Below are 17,392 nucleotides of genomic sequence, written 5' to 3'. Positions count from 1 at the left end.
GGTTGAGAATGAAATTAGATTTTGTTGACCAATCAGTTTAGCGCTTCCAGCAAAAAAAAAACCCCACAGAGGAGTTATTTCATGCTATTTAAGGGAATGCACTTATGAAATTGGTGCTTAGGTGGGGCCCAATTTCCCAATAGATAGTGACCTGTACTGTCAGTGAGGAGCCTCGCCTAACAGGTCTTTGGGAAACATATACAACTTATGTCATAAAGCTAATATCAAGGTTTTAGAGAATAACAGTCTTATTTCCAGAGTTCCTCATGGTGTAAACAACCATGAAATAACAGTCATTCTAAGAACACTCATTATATATCCCATAAATACCCATTTTATCAAGAAAGGGCTAGCACCTTCTGTACCCCCCCCCAGTACACACACTTATTGAAACTTACACACTCATGCTAACACACATACTTACACTGGTATGTAGACATAAATGGTTGGAGCTATCACCAAGCTCCTCTTTGATGTTTCAAAAAGAGAGGCCCAGTTTCACTGTATCTTTTCTTATTTTCAGGCTGTGCATCTTGCTCAGACGAGCTTCCAGATAGAGGCATTTGGCACCACGTTTATCCTTGACCTAACATTGAACAAGTAAGTATATTCATATTTAGTTCTCTGAGTTAGAGACATGCTTTAGTATTCTTCTGTAACTATTTTTATTAATTCTGTTTGAGGAGGGTTGTGACACTTCTTCTTTTCTTGAAAATAAGTTTCAACACCAAATGTAAATTCTCAGTACTGACGTGATAAACATCTACCGTACTGTCATGTATGTCTGCTATTGAAACAAGAAAAGCCCTTTTCAATGTGGGTTTTAAAATTGAAAATAATGCTTTATCAGTGGTACTAACTTTGGTACTAAATGTTGCCCTGAAATAGTTTACCAGGAAGCTAGGCAGCAGTGCCCCAACGAAGGTACTGAGCACATTCGAAAGCTCCAAAGTAAAACTCAAAATGCTGTTGTATTGTCAGACGTGCATTAGAGGGCAGCACTGACAATCAGGAAGTTCATTGCAGCCTCACGCCTTTCAAACAGGAAGTTGGAATCATTAGCTCCCCGCTAAGTGAAAAACAGCATTTTGGAAAAAGTGTTTTCCCCCAGTCAGATAATATATGTGCGTCGTAGTGACTCTTCATAGTCAGGCATTACTATTAAGTTTGTGCAAGTTGTGTAACTAGATATTTAAATCCAAAGAATCCAAAGATTTTTTATTATGGAAACTGGAGGAGTATGTGGATAGGAGTAGGAGGGTGTGAATTTGGCAGAAATTTGAGGAATTATTTTATAAATAGAAGTTGTCGGTATTATATAGACTGGGAATATTGATACAGGAATTATGGCACAGAGTTGTATTTCAAAGACTTTCTACCTGTAGTTTTTAGAGGTTACCAGTGATCAGGGCAAAGTTTAATAAAATGCTTAAATGTTTAAAACAAATAATAAGACATACTCATTCTTGCTGATACATGTTGTGGAGGAGCTATCCCTCATCTGTGGTGCAACTGTAGTCATCAGGGTGGTGTGCGCTTGTACACTACATGTGACCCATGATGTCTATGTTGGCGGGCAGGAGGATCTCTAATCTCTGCTTACACAGAGGCCTCTCACACAGTGATTGCACAGGGTTAGGACGTCACGACTAACTGGTTCCTCGCTTGTCCAGACATGGCATAGAATGGCAAATTATAATGCGATAAAACTTCACCAATCACACTACTGATGTGATGGTTAGATGACTTGAGGTGATTTATGTGTGAGAATTGCAAATGGGCACAGAGGGTCAAAAGACATTAGGGCACCAACTACATATTAATGTCTATGTATTTACAATGTGATGTCATAAAAGTCCCTGTTGGTGTAATAGTCAGGTGTCACAATACTTTTTTCCATATAGTGTATATATGTTGGGTAAGTCTGAACTGGAAAGAAATCTTGTTTTGGCACTGTATAAGTTCTTTAAAGTTGGCGAAGAAAATGGTGAAGGGTGAGGTTTTAATTATTGGTATTAAAAGAGTATCACTGTAAAAAGTAGCGACTAAATCCAGGTAAGAGGATTAAAAAGCATGTTTGCCAGAGGTTCTACTGACATTAAAGAGTAGAGTGAATCAGCAACTTTTAAGTTCCATAATATGTTGGGGGATTGGGCATCTGTATCAGGTATTTAAGTCATGTTAGAATGTGTGTTAGGTGATGGTAGTAGATATGTTTGGGGGTAGGGTCAGGATGTGAGTGTGGTAAGGGGATATGGGCACTCATTCTCAGATAAGATAAAGAAAGGTGGTGTTTTCTGTTAACAGTTTCGTGAATTGAAAAGATTTTGGGACTGGGCATCCTGTACCCTTTTGTGAGTTCCATAAAAAGATTTATTCTTTATGTGTATACAACCCATTCAGTGTGGTGGTGGTGGTGGTGGCTTTGTGTTTGTTTCTGGAACACTTTGCAATATATGTATTCATATATAATATTTATACATATGTATATATACTACTCAAAAGTTTAGCGTTCTTGGTTTTGAATGAAAAGCAAATTTTGTTCATTAAAATAAAATCAAATGGGTCAGGAATACGGTGTAGATATTGTTAATGATGTGAATGACTATTGTAGGGAAGCGGTTGATTTTTAATGGAATATCTTCATAGGCGTACAGAGGACCTTTATCAGCAGCCATCACTTTGTATTCCAATAGCACGTTGTGTTAGCTAATTCAAGTTTACGTTTTAATGGCTAATTGATCATTAGAAACCCCTTTTACAAGTATGTTACATGAAAACAGCTAAGTGACCTCAAACTTGTTGAACGGTAGCATGTGTGTATATGTATAATATATGTACACACAGAACGTTCTAAAAGTGGTTCGGTATTAACAATCAACATTTTGGTTTGCGAATAAAGTATATCACACATAAAGGTGTTCCAACTATATCAATGCAAATATTGTTGCCCTGGCTGATTCAGATGATGGGGATTCTATTTTTGGGACCAGTCAGATTAAAATAAATAAATAAATGTAATACCGTACATTTTTTTTTATTTATTGTGCTTGCTGCTCTTGCAGAACGGAACCATTGTGCTGACTCTGCTCTCACTCTCCTGTTTCAGCATGTTATAATAAAAAAGTGATTCAGCAAAAGTGGATGTTTAAGATCACAGGAAAGCTGCATTTTGTGTTATATAAAAGGTAGCATAGAATTATGTTAATTGAATTGTTTAATAGAGCTGAGACTGTGTTAACTTTCATTGCCAAAAGGGTGAGTAAAGCATATGGAACACCGTGTCTAAGAGATGTTCTAGAGGCTAATACAATTGTAGAATATACAAGTGATAGCCAGTATATGAAAAAGGCACAGCGTAGCTTTGAATAAGCACAGATCAGCTGTATGTTCTATGAGTTTACTTTACTGAATGCAATCAAAGAGCACTGGCATTTATAAACTAAACTGTAGAGTCTATTCACAAAGGTTTCAGTCTGTCCATCTAGATTAAAGTCAAGTGCCAACTCGAAAATTGACTTGACTGCCAGATGTAAAGCGTAGGAACTGGTCCATTCAAATAAATTCAGCCTGAGTTGAGTTGGCAGTGGAAGAAAAAAAAAGGTTATACAGTGTGACAAAATCAGCTCATCTGTTTTACGGAATTCATTAAACTGGGTAAGACCGAATCTGGCATATAACTAATTTACTAATCAACTCTGTTAAGGGATAACTGTTACAGCTTGTATTATAGCTAAATGAATATGTTAACCGTACATGTCACAGTGGTGGATTATCCATTATGCACACGCAGAAGCATTGGTGCCTGGATTTTAAATGTCCGTACAAGGAACTCTATTGGTCGCCGGCAGGGGCCTCCTCTGCCATCAACCAATAAAGTGCACCTGTACTTCAATAGACCAATAGAGTCGCTCGTACAGACTTTTAAAATCCTGGTGCCGCAACTTGGCCGGGATAGACCACTGGTCTATCCCGGCCATCCTGGTCACAGTGGTGGATTATCCATTATGCACACTAGGTATGTGCTAAGGTGCCACCACCAGACAAATAGTGATAACCCCACTGTCTAGGTTTCTGTAGCTGAGGGTGGAGTGGATGCTCAGTGGGGCCACATTATGTGACCCGCAGCATAAGTCCAGCATCTTTCACTGTGTAGGAGTACCAGAGAAGCCACGTTGTTTTTGTTTTGACAATCAGCGTAATTGTTTTGGATGTTAACGTTGTGGAAGCTGCGTTTTAGAGTACCAGAGCCAGAATAATCTAATCAATCTCCTGTCATGAAGTACTCTCCTCGTTCCTGCTTTACAGAAGCTGCCAGAACGACTACCAGCAATGCAACAGGGGAGAAACAATGATGTGCTTCATGAGAAGAGCTAGTTAAGATACCTTCCCTTATACGTACGAAGGTGCTTCTTTTAATCTGTACAGTGTTACATACATTTATATAGTGTATAGAAATATAATATACAGTGTGAGTATGATGCGATACCAGCCAGCGGCCCGCCAGACAGTAGCACAGTGTGCCAGATGGCTAAGCCAATTTGGTTAAAAAACTTTTTAGTTTTGTTCTCCAGGACTTTGATATATAATTTAAATGATTTATCATTCTTATCCAGTGGGTAGTCTTAAAATAGAGTAGTGTGAGATAATGATATTCCAACACCCCTGACTAGACTATTAAGATGTGTTGGACTAAATAAATCAAGAAGGTTTAAAAGGTGGTAGAAAATGTCTATGTTGTGAATTTTTTGAAAATTTATTTTTTTTAGCAAATACAAAACAAATATGTACACATTTTATGCAAATGTCTATCCTGACAGTGGATTTTGATTTACAACACACTTATTCTCCCCTGTGGCATTGCTCTACATCTGTGTCCATCACAGGAAATAAACATGTGGCTCATGAGTGTTGTTTCTTTTTAAGAGCTAACCAAGGAATTGTAGCAGCCTTCCTTCCTTTATCCTAGATGTTTTTTATAACGTTATCTGCACCATTGCACATATTGGATCTGCTGCGTCAAGCCTAGTTGGCCCAGGCCAGTATACGTCGTTGCAGATAAGGTTCTGAAAAAGTGTGCTGTCTGTTTTTGATTGTCACAGTACACGGTATCCTTGTTTGGGATATTGTGTAATTTACACATCAAGGGCTAGCTGCACATAGGGGCAATGTCAGTCCCAGACCAGCCCTTGGCTGGATGGGCAGGAGAGTGGGCAAGGAGTAGGGTGAAAGCGGACAGAGAGTATGCATGATCAAACACAGCTCTCCTACATGAAGAAAGAAGAAAATGACCTATAGACTTCACTTGGACACTCTGGGTGAAAACCAGAGATTTTCCAGATCCATTATTTGGGGCATATACCCAGCACCACCCTTTATTAGGTACACTTATGTAATTTACATCATCCACTTCGACGATTGACATGTCAGATATGCCCTTCTGTACATCATTATTGAAAGAGTGGTTGAGTATTTCTGGCCATTCTGTCTCGAACAAGCCTATCCATTCCCCTCTGACTCCTCTCAACAACAAAGTGTTTCATCCACACCGCTGCTAGCACTGGATGTTGTTTGTTTATTGCATCATTCTCTGTTAACTCTGGAGATTGAAATCTTTGAAAATCCCAGGAGGCCAGCCATTTCTATCCATCGTTCCTGATACCACTAATCATACCATGTTCAAAATTGCTTTGGTCATGCATCAAGTGTTAAGTTGGGCAATAATTAAACCTCTTAAAGGGACAGTTTAATGTCCATGACAAGCCATTGAAGAAGAATGCATATTAAAATTGTGTGTATGTAAATATGCAAATAAAACACTTGCAGCCATGTTACTGCCACTGCCCTCCTCCTCCTCCTCTTGCCACTGATATACTGCTTGAAGAAACTGGGAGCGCTTGCTGCGGATGTGCATGGGGCTCTGAATAGGCAGCAGTGTACCCAGAGGCAGAGCTGACTAGCAGTAAGTTTCTCACTTGCAAGGCTGAATACCTGCATGTAAAAAGCTGGGAGAATTGGCAAATGCCTATGGCGGTATCATATTCAACGAATATTCGCCCGTTCCTGTGTTCGGTTCGGGCGAATATTCGCATACATTCTTCATGTTCATTTTTTTTTCTTTGTTTTTTGCTGTTTTTTTGTAGAAGGGGTTAATATGGGGTTAACGCGGCACGCACTACACAGCAGCTTTGGCGCCAGGATTTTAAATGTCCGTACAAAGAACTCTATTGGTTGCGGGCAGGGGTCTCCTCTGCCATCATCCAATGAAGTGCACCTGTACTTTATTGGTTGATGGCAGACGAGCCCCCTGTTGGTGACCAATAGAGTCGCTCGTAGAGACTTTTAAAATTCTGGTGCCGCAACTTGGACGGGAGAGACCACTGGTCTTAAAGGTCCATACGAACAACCAATGGAGTCGCTTGTACAGACCTTTAACTCTTGGAATGGGGAGACCATGGTCTTCCCAGGCCAAGTTCCGTCTGCAGGGGGCATCCATCAATTCAATCAACCATTAATTGGTTGATGCCAGAAAAGGCCCCTGCAGGCGACCAATAGACTCACCTGCATGGTTTTTGAACTCCTGACGGGGAACTTGGCCTATCTCCCCGCTCCAAGAGTTTAAGGTCTTTAACTCGTGACGTCGAACCTACGGATTTTCGCTCCTGTTATCTATGCAGCATCGTACGGGTTAACAGGAGCAGAAATCCGTAGGTTCGCTGTCACGAGTTAAAGGGCCATAAGAACGACTTTATTGCTTGTAGGCAGGGGCCTCCCCTAGCATGAACCATTTGGTTGATGCCAGAGGAGTCCCCTGCATGCGACCAATAGAACTGTTCGCACGGCATAGATAAGGTAGGCTAGATGGGGAAGGGACCAGGGAGATTAGTAAACAAAGACGAACATAAAGATTGTTCGTGTTGTGAGTCTTCGTATACGTTTTGCCGCCTCCATGTTCTTATGTTTGGTATTCGGGCTAAACAGCGAAAACACACCCTTCGTGTTTGTTTTCATGTTCGACCAAATACGAATGCACAAGTCTAGTTGCAACCATATAATTTACTGGTTTTAGCATTGTACACAATTCCTGGCCATTGTAGGTAACATGTCTTTCATACTAGATCTTGGATAGTGGATGCAGTGCATGAGCAGCTATGGGCAAAGTATAAAAACGAAACTAAAGACGACATACACCTATTCTGCCCATTTTTCCTAATGGGAAAACACATCATATGCCTATCCCATACATGCTTAAATCCACCTACTGTATCAAAAGTTTTGGTTTAAGGTAAGATAAACAAGTACCATATTTGATCGATCATAAGACAAGGTATATTTCAGAGCATTTGCCGTCGTCTTCTAATCAGACCTCAAATAAAGGTCTGACTACAAGACTAAGATTCAGGTCCCCCGCAGCGCTGCAGGGGACCCAGACCCTCCTCTCTGGCAGCTGGTGGAGGTCTGTGTGATGCGCACAGACAACCTCCGCTGCTGCCGATATTTCCTCCAGGGCTTCTATAACGGAGTGCCGGCATCACATGACCTTCTGGTGCTCATTCATAGAAGCCCCGGTGGAAGTGCCAGCAGCAGCAAATAGGGGGTTAAAATTAATATCAGGGAGGCAGAGTGGCATATAGGGGGTATAAGGCATATCTGGGGGGGCAGAGTGGCATATTGGGGGTGTAAGGCATATCTGGTGGCAGAGTGGCATATCAGGGAGGCAGAGTGGCATATAGGGGTGTATAAGGCATATCTGGGGGGCAGATGTGCATAACTGGGGGCAGGTTGGCAAATAAAAGGAAATAAAAGCAAAAAATGCATTTTTCGCAATCATAGTTTTTATTAAATATGAACTTTTTTTTACAAGTGAATTAATATTTACTCGTAAGATTTTTTTCTTATAGGGTACTCTTATATTCAGGCTTTTTCTTGGGGGGGTCTGGAAGTAAGGTATAGACTAACATGTCTAGTGAGTGACACGTTTGGGGAGTGATTAACTATGAAATCGTTCACAGGAATCAAATTTCATTTTCTAGATTCTAAAAGAATAGTGATTCACCTCTGTATCTGACAGGCATTACTTGTAAGAGCCAAATGTGGTTGAAGGTCAGTCACGCTGGGTATATGAGCTCTGCATGTTCCCGTCAAGCAGATGGTAGAAGCAGGTGCACAGTTCCTCACTGCCAGGGTAACAACATTAGTGTTTTGCTGTGTTGCAAAGCAATTAATCTATCCTATTGGGTTCCATGGGGCAAAGCTGCTAACACCAAGGAGATGAGCTGGGAAAACAGTACAGATGTTCCCCGCTCCTGTGTAAAGTATTTAAACTTCTTTCAAGTTAACTCTTCACTCCCAGATTAGGTATGGATCATTTCTTGAGATATTAAATTTCTGCCCCCTTTGGTTTGGAAAGACTATATATCATAGTGTTACAGGCAATCAGAATTATGAGAGATGATCTCATGTCCAGAGACATTTTGGGGACACATTCGGAAGACGGCTACAAAAATAGTGAATGGTTTGGAGGATAAAAAATACCCTGAAAGACTATGGGAGCTCAATGTGTATATCTTGGATGAAAGAAGAGGGATGGAAGATCTGATAGAAACAGTTCAATACTTAAAGGGATTTAGAATATTAGAAGGGAGGAGAAATGTTAAAACTAGAGGTGATAGTCTAAAACTAGAGGGTCAGATCTTTAGATCCAATTGTTTAAATTTTAAAACCTCTAGAATACAGTATTTGCTCAATTATAAGACGACCCCCCCCCCAAATTTGAATATTAATTTAGGAAAAAAGAAAAACCCTGAAAATAAGACTACTGTTTAGGAAAAATGTTTTATTGGTAAATATTAATTCACATGTGAACTTTTTCATATTTAATAAAAACTATTTTTTATTTCCTTTTCATTGGCCAACCTGCCCCCCCAGTTATGCACATCTGCCCCACAGCTTGCTACTCTGCCCCCCAGATATGCCTTACACCCCTATATGCCACTCTGCCCCCCAGATATGCCTTATACCTGCCTATATGCCACTCTGGCTAGAGGAATGCCTTATATCCCCCCATATGCCACTCAACCCGACTTACCAATGCTTCTCCAGACTCGTTCCTCGTACTTCAGACTCCCTGGTGTCTAGTGGGGGCAGCTGGGACGTCTGTGCAGTGCGCGTAGACAACCTCTGCTGCCCGTTAGTTCCGCTGGGGTGTATCGTGCAGACAACCTCTGCTGCTGCCTGCCGGGGCTACTATGATGGAGCACCGGAAGGTCACGTCACACCGTTGCTCCGTGATATAAGCCCCCAGAGGAAATGCCTGCAGCAGCGGAGGTTACCAGAGAGGAGGATCCAGGTCCTCTGCAGCGCTGTGGGGGATCTGGATCTAATTGAAGACTGCTTATAAGACGGCCTCGAATATAAGGGGTATTTTTCTGAAAAAAAACTTTGTGTTATAATCGAGCAAATACGGTATATAATATGTTTTTCTACATCAAAATCTATGAAGTGGGTAACTCATATGCGATAGATTACTAGTAATCTACATAGTAAATGGTCATTCAGTGACCAACATGTCTACAAATATACTTTTTTCCACCTTTCATTCTCTATTCGTTTTACTTAATCTGGATTGCCTTTGCAGATACGGAATCCTAAAAATCCTGCTTCTGTATGAGATTCTAAGACATGAGTGGTTTCTATTTTGATCCAGTCTGTAGACCATGGTTGTAGTGCCTTGAATCACCAAGTTAGTTTGCATTCTTTTTCACAAAGTGGCCTTTAGGCCATAGGAGATCGAAGAGGTCAAGTGAGGAGTTCAAGAATCAAAGCAGGCAGAAGCTGACAAAAAATTATTAAAACATTTCTTATTGACCCTCATCTCATACAATAACTATTATGTGGGACCTGAATGTTAAAGGTTCCATAGAGCAGAGATACTATGGTTTTCCTGGACATGATATAGATATCTTGTAACTAGTGCCAATAGTATTAAAGCACTCTGGCACTAATATACCGCACTCATAAAAAATGGAACGCAGCTGAATGATTAAAAAAGCTTCAAGCGGAGTTCCTTCCATTTGTTGCTGGTGGCGTAAGTGTCTATTTTAATCCTTCAAGCACTAGTAATTATGACAAGCCTGCTTCTCGAGCAAGAAAAAAAGGCACAATAATCTATTTCAAGTGTTTATGTAGATGTGATTTAGCTAATGTTATTTAAAGTAATGACCACATAAGGACACTTGAGGATTTGGCTTTTTCGATTTCCCTGACTTTTCTTGTTTGTTGTCTGATACAACCAACACAAAGTAACCAATTACATTAACGTGAATAAAGCATGTTGGAGGCTTCTTTATTCATTTAATGTTCTTAAACATTGTGAATAATCTAAAATCCTTCACCGTATGCCCAGCAGGTGCTTACCCTATTGCCCTAATTCAAACAGTAAGGAGAGGGAAACTCTGTAAGCAATGCTTGATTCACCGATCTCCTTCCGACCATTGGAAGAGTGGTGTTTCAATGAACCAGCTCTCGTTTAGTTTACCGGCAGCTGTTGCTGCCTCCTTGCACAGACATTGAGGTGTACATTTGCATGCTCCCAATGCTCATTCCCTTGTGGCATTGTTTAGCACCTGAAAGGAGTTTTTTATGTTAGAAAAAGCTAACATGCCATTAGTCTCAAAAGGGCTAAGCCAAGCAGCTTACACAGAACGTAGAGGCTTGGGGGTGATCTAATATAAAGCAACAGTTGCATCAGAAACTTTAAATTACTTCCATGAAGTAGTTCTGGACCCTGTTTAGCTCGTTCCATACACTTGTTCACTCTTTAGGACTCTTCTAAGCTCTATGTCCAGGAGGTGAACAATATGAGCAGTGATCCTTTCCTAATGTATTGCTATCATAGTTGTCCACTAATAAATTTGAATTGTTGGTAAAATGATAACCGAGACTGCTGTTCTCTCTATATCCATCCTTTTTGTACAGTAACGCAGGCCCATTGATAAAGTCAGGTGGCTTTTCAGCCGGTTCCACACATTGTAAAATTAACATTTCAGCCGGTTCCACACATTATGAAACATTTGCTAAAACAAAAAAGATGCTTTATTATTTAAGTGTAATAGATTTATAAAAGCCGGGAACAAAGCCAATTTTAAATTGAGAACCCCCCCTCCTTTGACGTAACAAAGTTTAAAGATGCTGTTCCACTCACTCTGTTGACACTTTTGTTCCAGATACAGTATTAGAAAGATCATTGCCAGTACTGTCAACTTTTCAGACCTTTTCCAGAAAGAATAATTTAATCATGTACAATTTTTACTGGAAACACTTGTCATGTGACATAAAAACACGCATGTTGTTTTTGTAGAAAGGGAAAAAGCGTAAACTTTTCTGTCTTATAGTTATTCCTTTTTAACTCTCTTTACTTATAGATTTATCAGAACATGTATCCCTCTATACAATATTCACCCCTTTTTCACTAAATAACAATAATACATGGTTGTTTCATCTTCTTTATATACATTATATGTACAAAAGTATTGGGACTCCTGACCATCATATCAACAGGGACTTTTATGACATCCTATTCTAAGTACATAGACATTAATATGTAGTTGCCCCCCCCCCCCTGCAGCTATAACAGCTTCCACTCTTCTGGGAAGGCCTTCCACAAGATTTGGGGGTGTTTCTCTGGGATTTGTTGCCCATTCATCCAGTAGAGTATTTGTGAGGTCAGTCACTGATGTTGGTTGAGAAGGCCTGGCTCTCAATCTCTGTTCCAGTTCATCCCAAAGGTGTTTGATAGGATTGAGGTCTGGGGTCTGTGTGTGTCGGTCAAGTTCTTCCACATCAAACTCATCCAACCATGTCTTTATGGACCTTGCTTTGTGCGCTGCGGCACAGTCATGCTGGAATAGAAAAGAGCCTTCCCCAAACTGTTACCACAAAATTAGAAGCATACCATTGTCCAAAATGTTTTGGTATGCCCCTTTCAGAGTCTAGTTATCACTTGGATTTTTACAGACGTATACCATCTATGATGATTCAAAATATTAAGGTGCACTTAGAAAAAGAAACACCAACCTGAGTCTTTGAGAATTAACTAATTTCTCTCTGCCTGTGAGACTTCAATGAAAACTAAAATTTTCTGAGCACATTTTGTGGCTTTGTGTCATTTCTTTTTTATTAATCGTATTAAATTCTATCGATTTCTTACAGTGACCTGCTGTCGTCAGATTACACGGAGATTAAATACCAAGAAGGAAAGCCAAAACAGAGCAAGGTAATATATTATACAAACTCACACAGATATACTAACAGTCATTGTTTTTTCTAAAAGGTACAAGAAATACCTAAGGCAAATGTGCAGATTCAAAATACAGCATACTAGTGACATTTTTAAAATGTAATTAAACATTTGTTAGTAAACAATGCGGACACAAGAATTATCATGATACTCAGCGAATCAAACAGAACAAGGATTCAGGGAAGTTGTAGACATAGTAAACTATCTAAGGAATGGACAGCAATGATCAACTCAAGGTAAGAAAAATACAGTGGTAAACAAAAAAAATAAGTCATTTCTACTGCAGTAAAATTCCTTAACAATATATTCTAGTGATTAACCCTTTCAATGCCAACTCATGGACTGTACCATAGAAATTAAGACATTGCTATACTAAATAATATTCCATTCAATTAGTGGCTGCATAGACTTATACCATATTCATAGTAATTTTCATAGAGATGCCTTGTAGAGTTTTCCACGACCAACACATTTTTAAAATAGAGGTAAGCAAAGAAAACATCAGCCAACATGAAAATAGTTTACCGGTGCGTTTACATTGGCTGCAATGAGCTTCATCTGTGGCAGCAAGCTGCAGAAAAGATAAGCAGACATGCAAACAGTACATGCTGTGGAGTTAGCAATCTATAATTTTAATGTTTGCTCTTCATTTCATGAACAAATTCATTTTTTTAGACAGGGCATTGGCTCAAGCCTATCATTTGCTTCAATGTCCACAATGTAAAAATAAATACTTTTTTATTTTTATTTTAAAACTTAATTTATTATACGGTAAAGAAAACTGCAGTTGATACAAATATATGCAAATAACATACCTGGTGTCCATGGTTTTGAACACATGCAAAAGTGTGAGAATATGGACTCTATCAGAGGAGCTTTCTTAATGCTTTCCTTTAAGGTAGGGCTGAGGGGAACAGGGATGCAAATGATGGATTTGGCCACTGCCAGACATTTCTTTGTCTTTTGTGGGCTCCAATTGAGGTTACATACATAGCCACCAAAGTGTCTAAAGTACATTTAGTTAGCTTTTGCATCCAGACCGTTCCTTTTCTGTAAGGATCACCAAATCTCTCCATTTTTAGGCACAGTTCCCAGATTAAGACTTCCGAATCTGGTTATAATTTGCCTTGGACCCCAATTAAGGGCAAAGGTAAAAACAGTACAGCAAGAAGTAAACAAGTACACAAGGAGTGTTCTTAATTACGTCTTGTGAACGTTCTGCACTGTTGGGAACAGGTAGAGTAGCTAAATAAAGCAGAACGCGATGTTATCGCAGTGTATGGTGTCGGTCGGACACAGCCTGCTACAGCACGGCATCGCGGCTGCTGAATCATGAATAAACATGATAGATTACGTGAGATCCCTGTGACACCAACTCAGTTTCCTGCGATAAGAAGCTAATGTGTTAAAAGCATCATTGTTGCTGCATTGTTTATGATGTGTCAAGGTTTTAAAAAAAGCCCTTAAATCATAGATTTTAAGAGAAATGACATGTGTAATCCATTATGGTAGTAATCACTAAAATCCGTAATATGGTACATTTCGGTAGTTCATTATAAATTCGCAGACACAAGTTTATGATGGGCGTAATTGCGATTTTATCTAATGAGATGACTGTTCCACTCCCCCAATGGTAAAGACAGCAAGGGAGAGCAGATAAGCAAGATAACCAAACCACTAGTGTTATGTAGCACTCTTAGTTCAGAGACTGAACGCAGTAAGGGCAGCGGCCGTATTTAAACTTAATCTCAAAGTGAGACACTGAAAGGATTATGACAATGACATTTACATATGGTTGAAACAATGCTACAGAAAAATCATGGAATTTCTATTCAATGATTTCAATTTCAATCATTACATGAAATTTCAGTATTCCTAAATTCACGTACAATTAGAAAACGGAACTATTTTCAGCATAGGATAACGACAACATATAATAGCCCTATATAGGTATGTTTAATATACTAAATCACTCAAGACGAAGCTACTTACGTCAGACACATCAGAAGAAGTCATTCCAGGTAAGGTTTTGATTTATTGCTGTGTGTAAAAGCTTTTTCTAGTTCTATTCGAACCCACTATCTGTAACTTGCATGCTACAGCATAAAGCCTAATACACTTATAATGACCACCGTTTAGCCTTACTGGCTGTGTAGAACGAAGCGTCATTTTTTGTTTCATACAATGAAAGCCATTAAGATATATCATTGTTAAAAGTGGATACCATTACTCATCCTGTGACTAACATAAGATGATCACCAAAGGTCTGCGTGCGGAACGTAGTATTTAAAGAAGATTAATAATATTAATATTAATAATACCGTATTTGCTCGACCCTGATTATAAGACGACCCCCCAAATCTGAATCTTAATTTAGAAAAAAAAGGAAAAAGCCTGAATATAAGACGACCCTATAGGAAAAAAGTTTTACCAGTAAATGTTAATTCATGTAAACAATTTTTTTTAATAAAAGCTATGATTGAGAAAAATATTTTGGTTTTATTTCCTTCTATTTTCCAACCTGCCCCCCCAGTTATGCACATCTGCCCCAGAAATGCCTTATACTCCCTATATGCCACTGTGCCCCATGATATGCCTTTTAACCCTATATGCCACTGTGCCCCATGATATGCCTTTTGACCCCCTATGTGCCACTCTGCCTCCAGAAATGCCTTATACCCCCTATATTTCACTCTGGCATTAAGGGGGTTAAAAGGCATATTATGGAGCAGAGTGGCATATAGGGAGGTTTAAGGCATTTCAGAAGGCAGAGTGGCGTATAGAGAGTTAAAAAGGCATTTCTGGAGGCAGAGTGGCATTAAGGGGGTTAAAAGGCATTTCACAGAGCACTCTGCCTTCAGAAATGCCTTTATACCCCCATTTAACACTCCCTCCCCCTCCCTCCTCCAAACTTACCGGTGCTTCTGACTCCCCTGTCATGTAGCCGGGGCAGCGTGTAGATGTTTACGCGATTCGCGTAGACAACTTACGCTGCAGCCGGAAGGAGGTGCGGGGAACTCTGATCTCTGAAGGTCTGCGTGATGCACGCAGACAACCCCCGCTGCTAGCCACACCTCCTTCCGGCTGCAGCGTAAGTTGTCTACGCGAATCGCATAGACATCTACACACTGCCCCGGCTACACACCGGAGACTCAGAAGCACCGGTAAGTGGGGTGGGGGGCAGGAGGATCCAGGTCCCCTGCAGCTGCGGGGGATCTGGATCTTAGTCGTCTCATAGTCAGACCTATTTGAGGTCTGATTATAAGACAACCCTGATTATAAGACGAGGGGTATTTTTCAGAGCATTTGCTCTGAAAAAAACCTCGTCTTATAATCGAGCAAATACGGTAATTTATAATATTCAAAAAATGTAAAATGTTAAATAAAATGCATCACATAGAGGATAGCGGAGAATATGCTATTTGACCCTACTTATAGATTGTACAAATCCAGTTTGAGATGTTATAAAACCAAGTCTGCAGGTGAGCTCGCTAGTTTTTTGAAAAGAAGAGATAAAATGACCAGGATGAATGAGGAAAAAAGGAAGAAGAGTGAGAAATTTAAACAAGCTGCACGAGAATCTTAAAAGGAAAGCTCCATGGAGACATAAATATTTTAATGGGGTTTACAGATTTTATTAAACAATATACATGCAATATGTACTGTATATACAAAGGGACAGCCATCTTCATCTCATGTTTTCATGATCTACATGATTATTTCTCGACATTAGATAATCTCATTATATAATAACATCAAGGTAGGAAATTAATGCAATATTAGTTGTCTCACATGAAAATATAATCTAAACTAACTAAATGTCGCCAAAACAATTATAGTGTTTTACAAATAACAGTGAAAGGGTTAATTCATTTATTTTTGTTAAACCAAAAATATGTTTAATTTCTTACTGTTAAACTAAAAGATTAAACTTGATCTGCAGACCTGTAATTCATCATTGCAGATGGCCACGTGACATTTGGCTCCATCCCCTTCACGCAAACCTCACTGTGCTGATTGCTTTACAGCAGAGCTAATGAAGTCCATGTCAAAGGGGCACTCCAGACATCATATGTCCCCAGGCAAACGCGTGGGGTATTCTGCAGATCTCCCATATGCATTTGCCCGATCCCCCACAGCAAGCAGCAATCCTGTATTTAAACGCCATCATGATGATTAGTTGTATAGTTTTATTTTGTTGGGAAACATCATTATCAAATATTTACACCCAAATACCTTGAGATTTTTCCTCCGTGTGTCTGTTATTTTCCTTCTCCGATAGTAATATATTTCCTCCATTGTCTGCCTTTTGTGTTTATTCATGACTTTTTCTCCCTTTGTCGATATTGTCTAGTTGATAAGGATGTTTAAGGTCAAGGGTATGGGAAGCAGTAACAGACTCACATCCTTCTATTCACAATGTATCTTGTGATTGATTTCTGTTGAAACAAAGTTCAAAACATTTAGATTTTTCTTTTTAAAAAGGCAGAATTAAGTACTTTTACAAGTTTTTTTTTTTAACAAGTATGTCTCTTATTCCACAGGGAGGAGAACATTGCTACTATCATGGAACTATCAGAGGTGTCCAGAACTCAAGAGTGGCTATTTCTACATGCAATGGTTTACAGTAAGGAGAAAGTTTCTTTAACTTTATCAGAAAATACTATAGATTCAGCATTATTTCAAAAGCATTGATGTCAAACTTACAGAATGCACAGCTGATATACCGGTAATATAGGGTCAAATCAAACAAAACAAGATAGTAGTAGCCATGGAGCTAGAACAGGACTTTGAATTGTTGCGATGCGTTAAATTTGTCTTTAATACAATTTAAAATATAATCAATAGCACATTGCGGTGGAATACAGTAGTATATGCAATCTCTCTCTCTCTAATACCTCAGAATTTTCAGATTTGACCCAGAGAAAACAAAATTGTAGTTGATTGTGAAGTTTTTGGGTCAGGGTCCTATTTATCGGGGGATAGGATGGTGAAGTACAGCTTGGTGAGCTTGGCATGGGCTTGCATCTGGCACATGAAGAGTAGAGGAGTGAGACCACCACTCATACCATATGACTGTGCAGCAACTCCACT

The 17,392-nt window shown here is 39.5% G+C and overlaps 1 protein-coding gene across 1 annotated transcript in view; it reads left to right on the top strand.

The window, feature by feature from the left end:
* The window catches only part of LOC149290591 (disintegrin and metalloproteinase domain-containing protein 23-like), a 72,708-nt gene that overhangs the window by 17,514 nt on the left and 37,802 nt on the right, over positions 1 to 17,392 (top strand). Inside the window, exons 3-5 of the mRNA XM_089488487.1 lie at positions 524 to 600; positions 12,211 to 12,274; positions 16,843 to 16,925. Coding sequence (XP_089344613.1) covers positions 524 to 600; positions 12,211 to 12,274; positions 16,843 to 16,925 — 224 coding nt within the window. The remainder of the gene's footprint in view (positions 1 to 523; positions 601 to 12,210; positions 12,275 to 16,842; positions 16,926 to 17,392) is intronic.

The sequence above is a fragment of the Sceloporus occidentalis genome, unplaced genomic scaffold, assembly GCF_023333645.1.
Source record: "Sceloporus occidentalis isolate IW3139 unplaced genomic scaffold, rSceOcc1.0.p SCAF_38, whole genome shotgun sequence".
NCBI classification, from domain to species: domain Eukaryota; kingdom Metazoa; phylum Chordata; class Lepidosauria; order Squamata; family Phrynosomatidae; genus Sceloporus; species Sceloporus occidentalis.
Note: the sequence above shows the minus strand (reverse complement) of the source record. Positions and strands in the feature narration are given on the sequence as shown.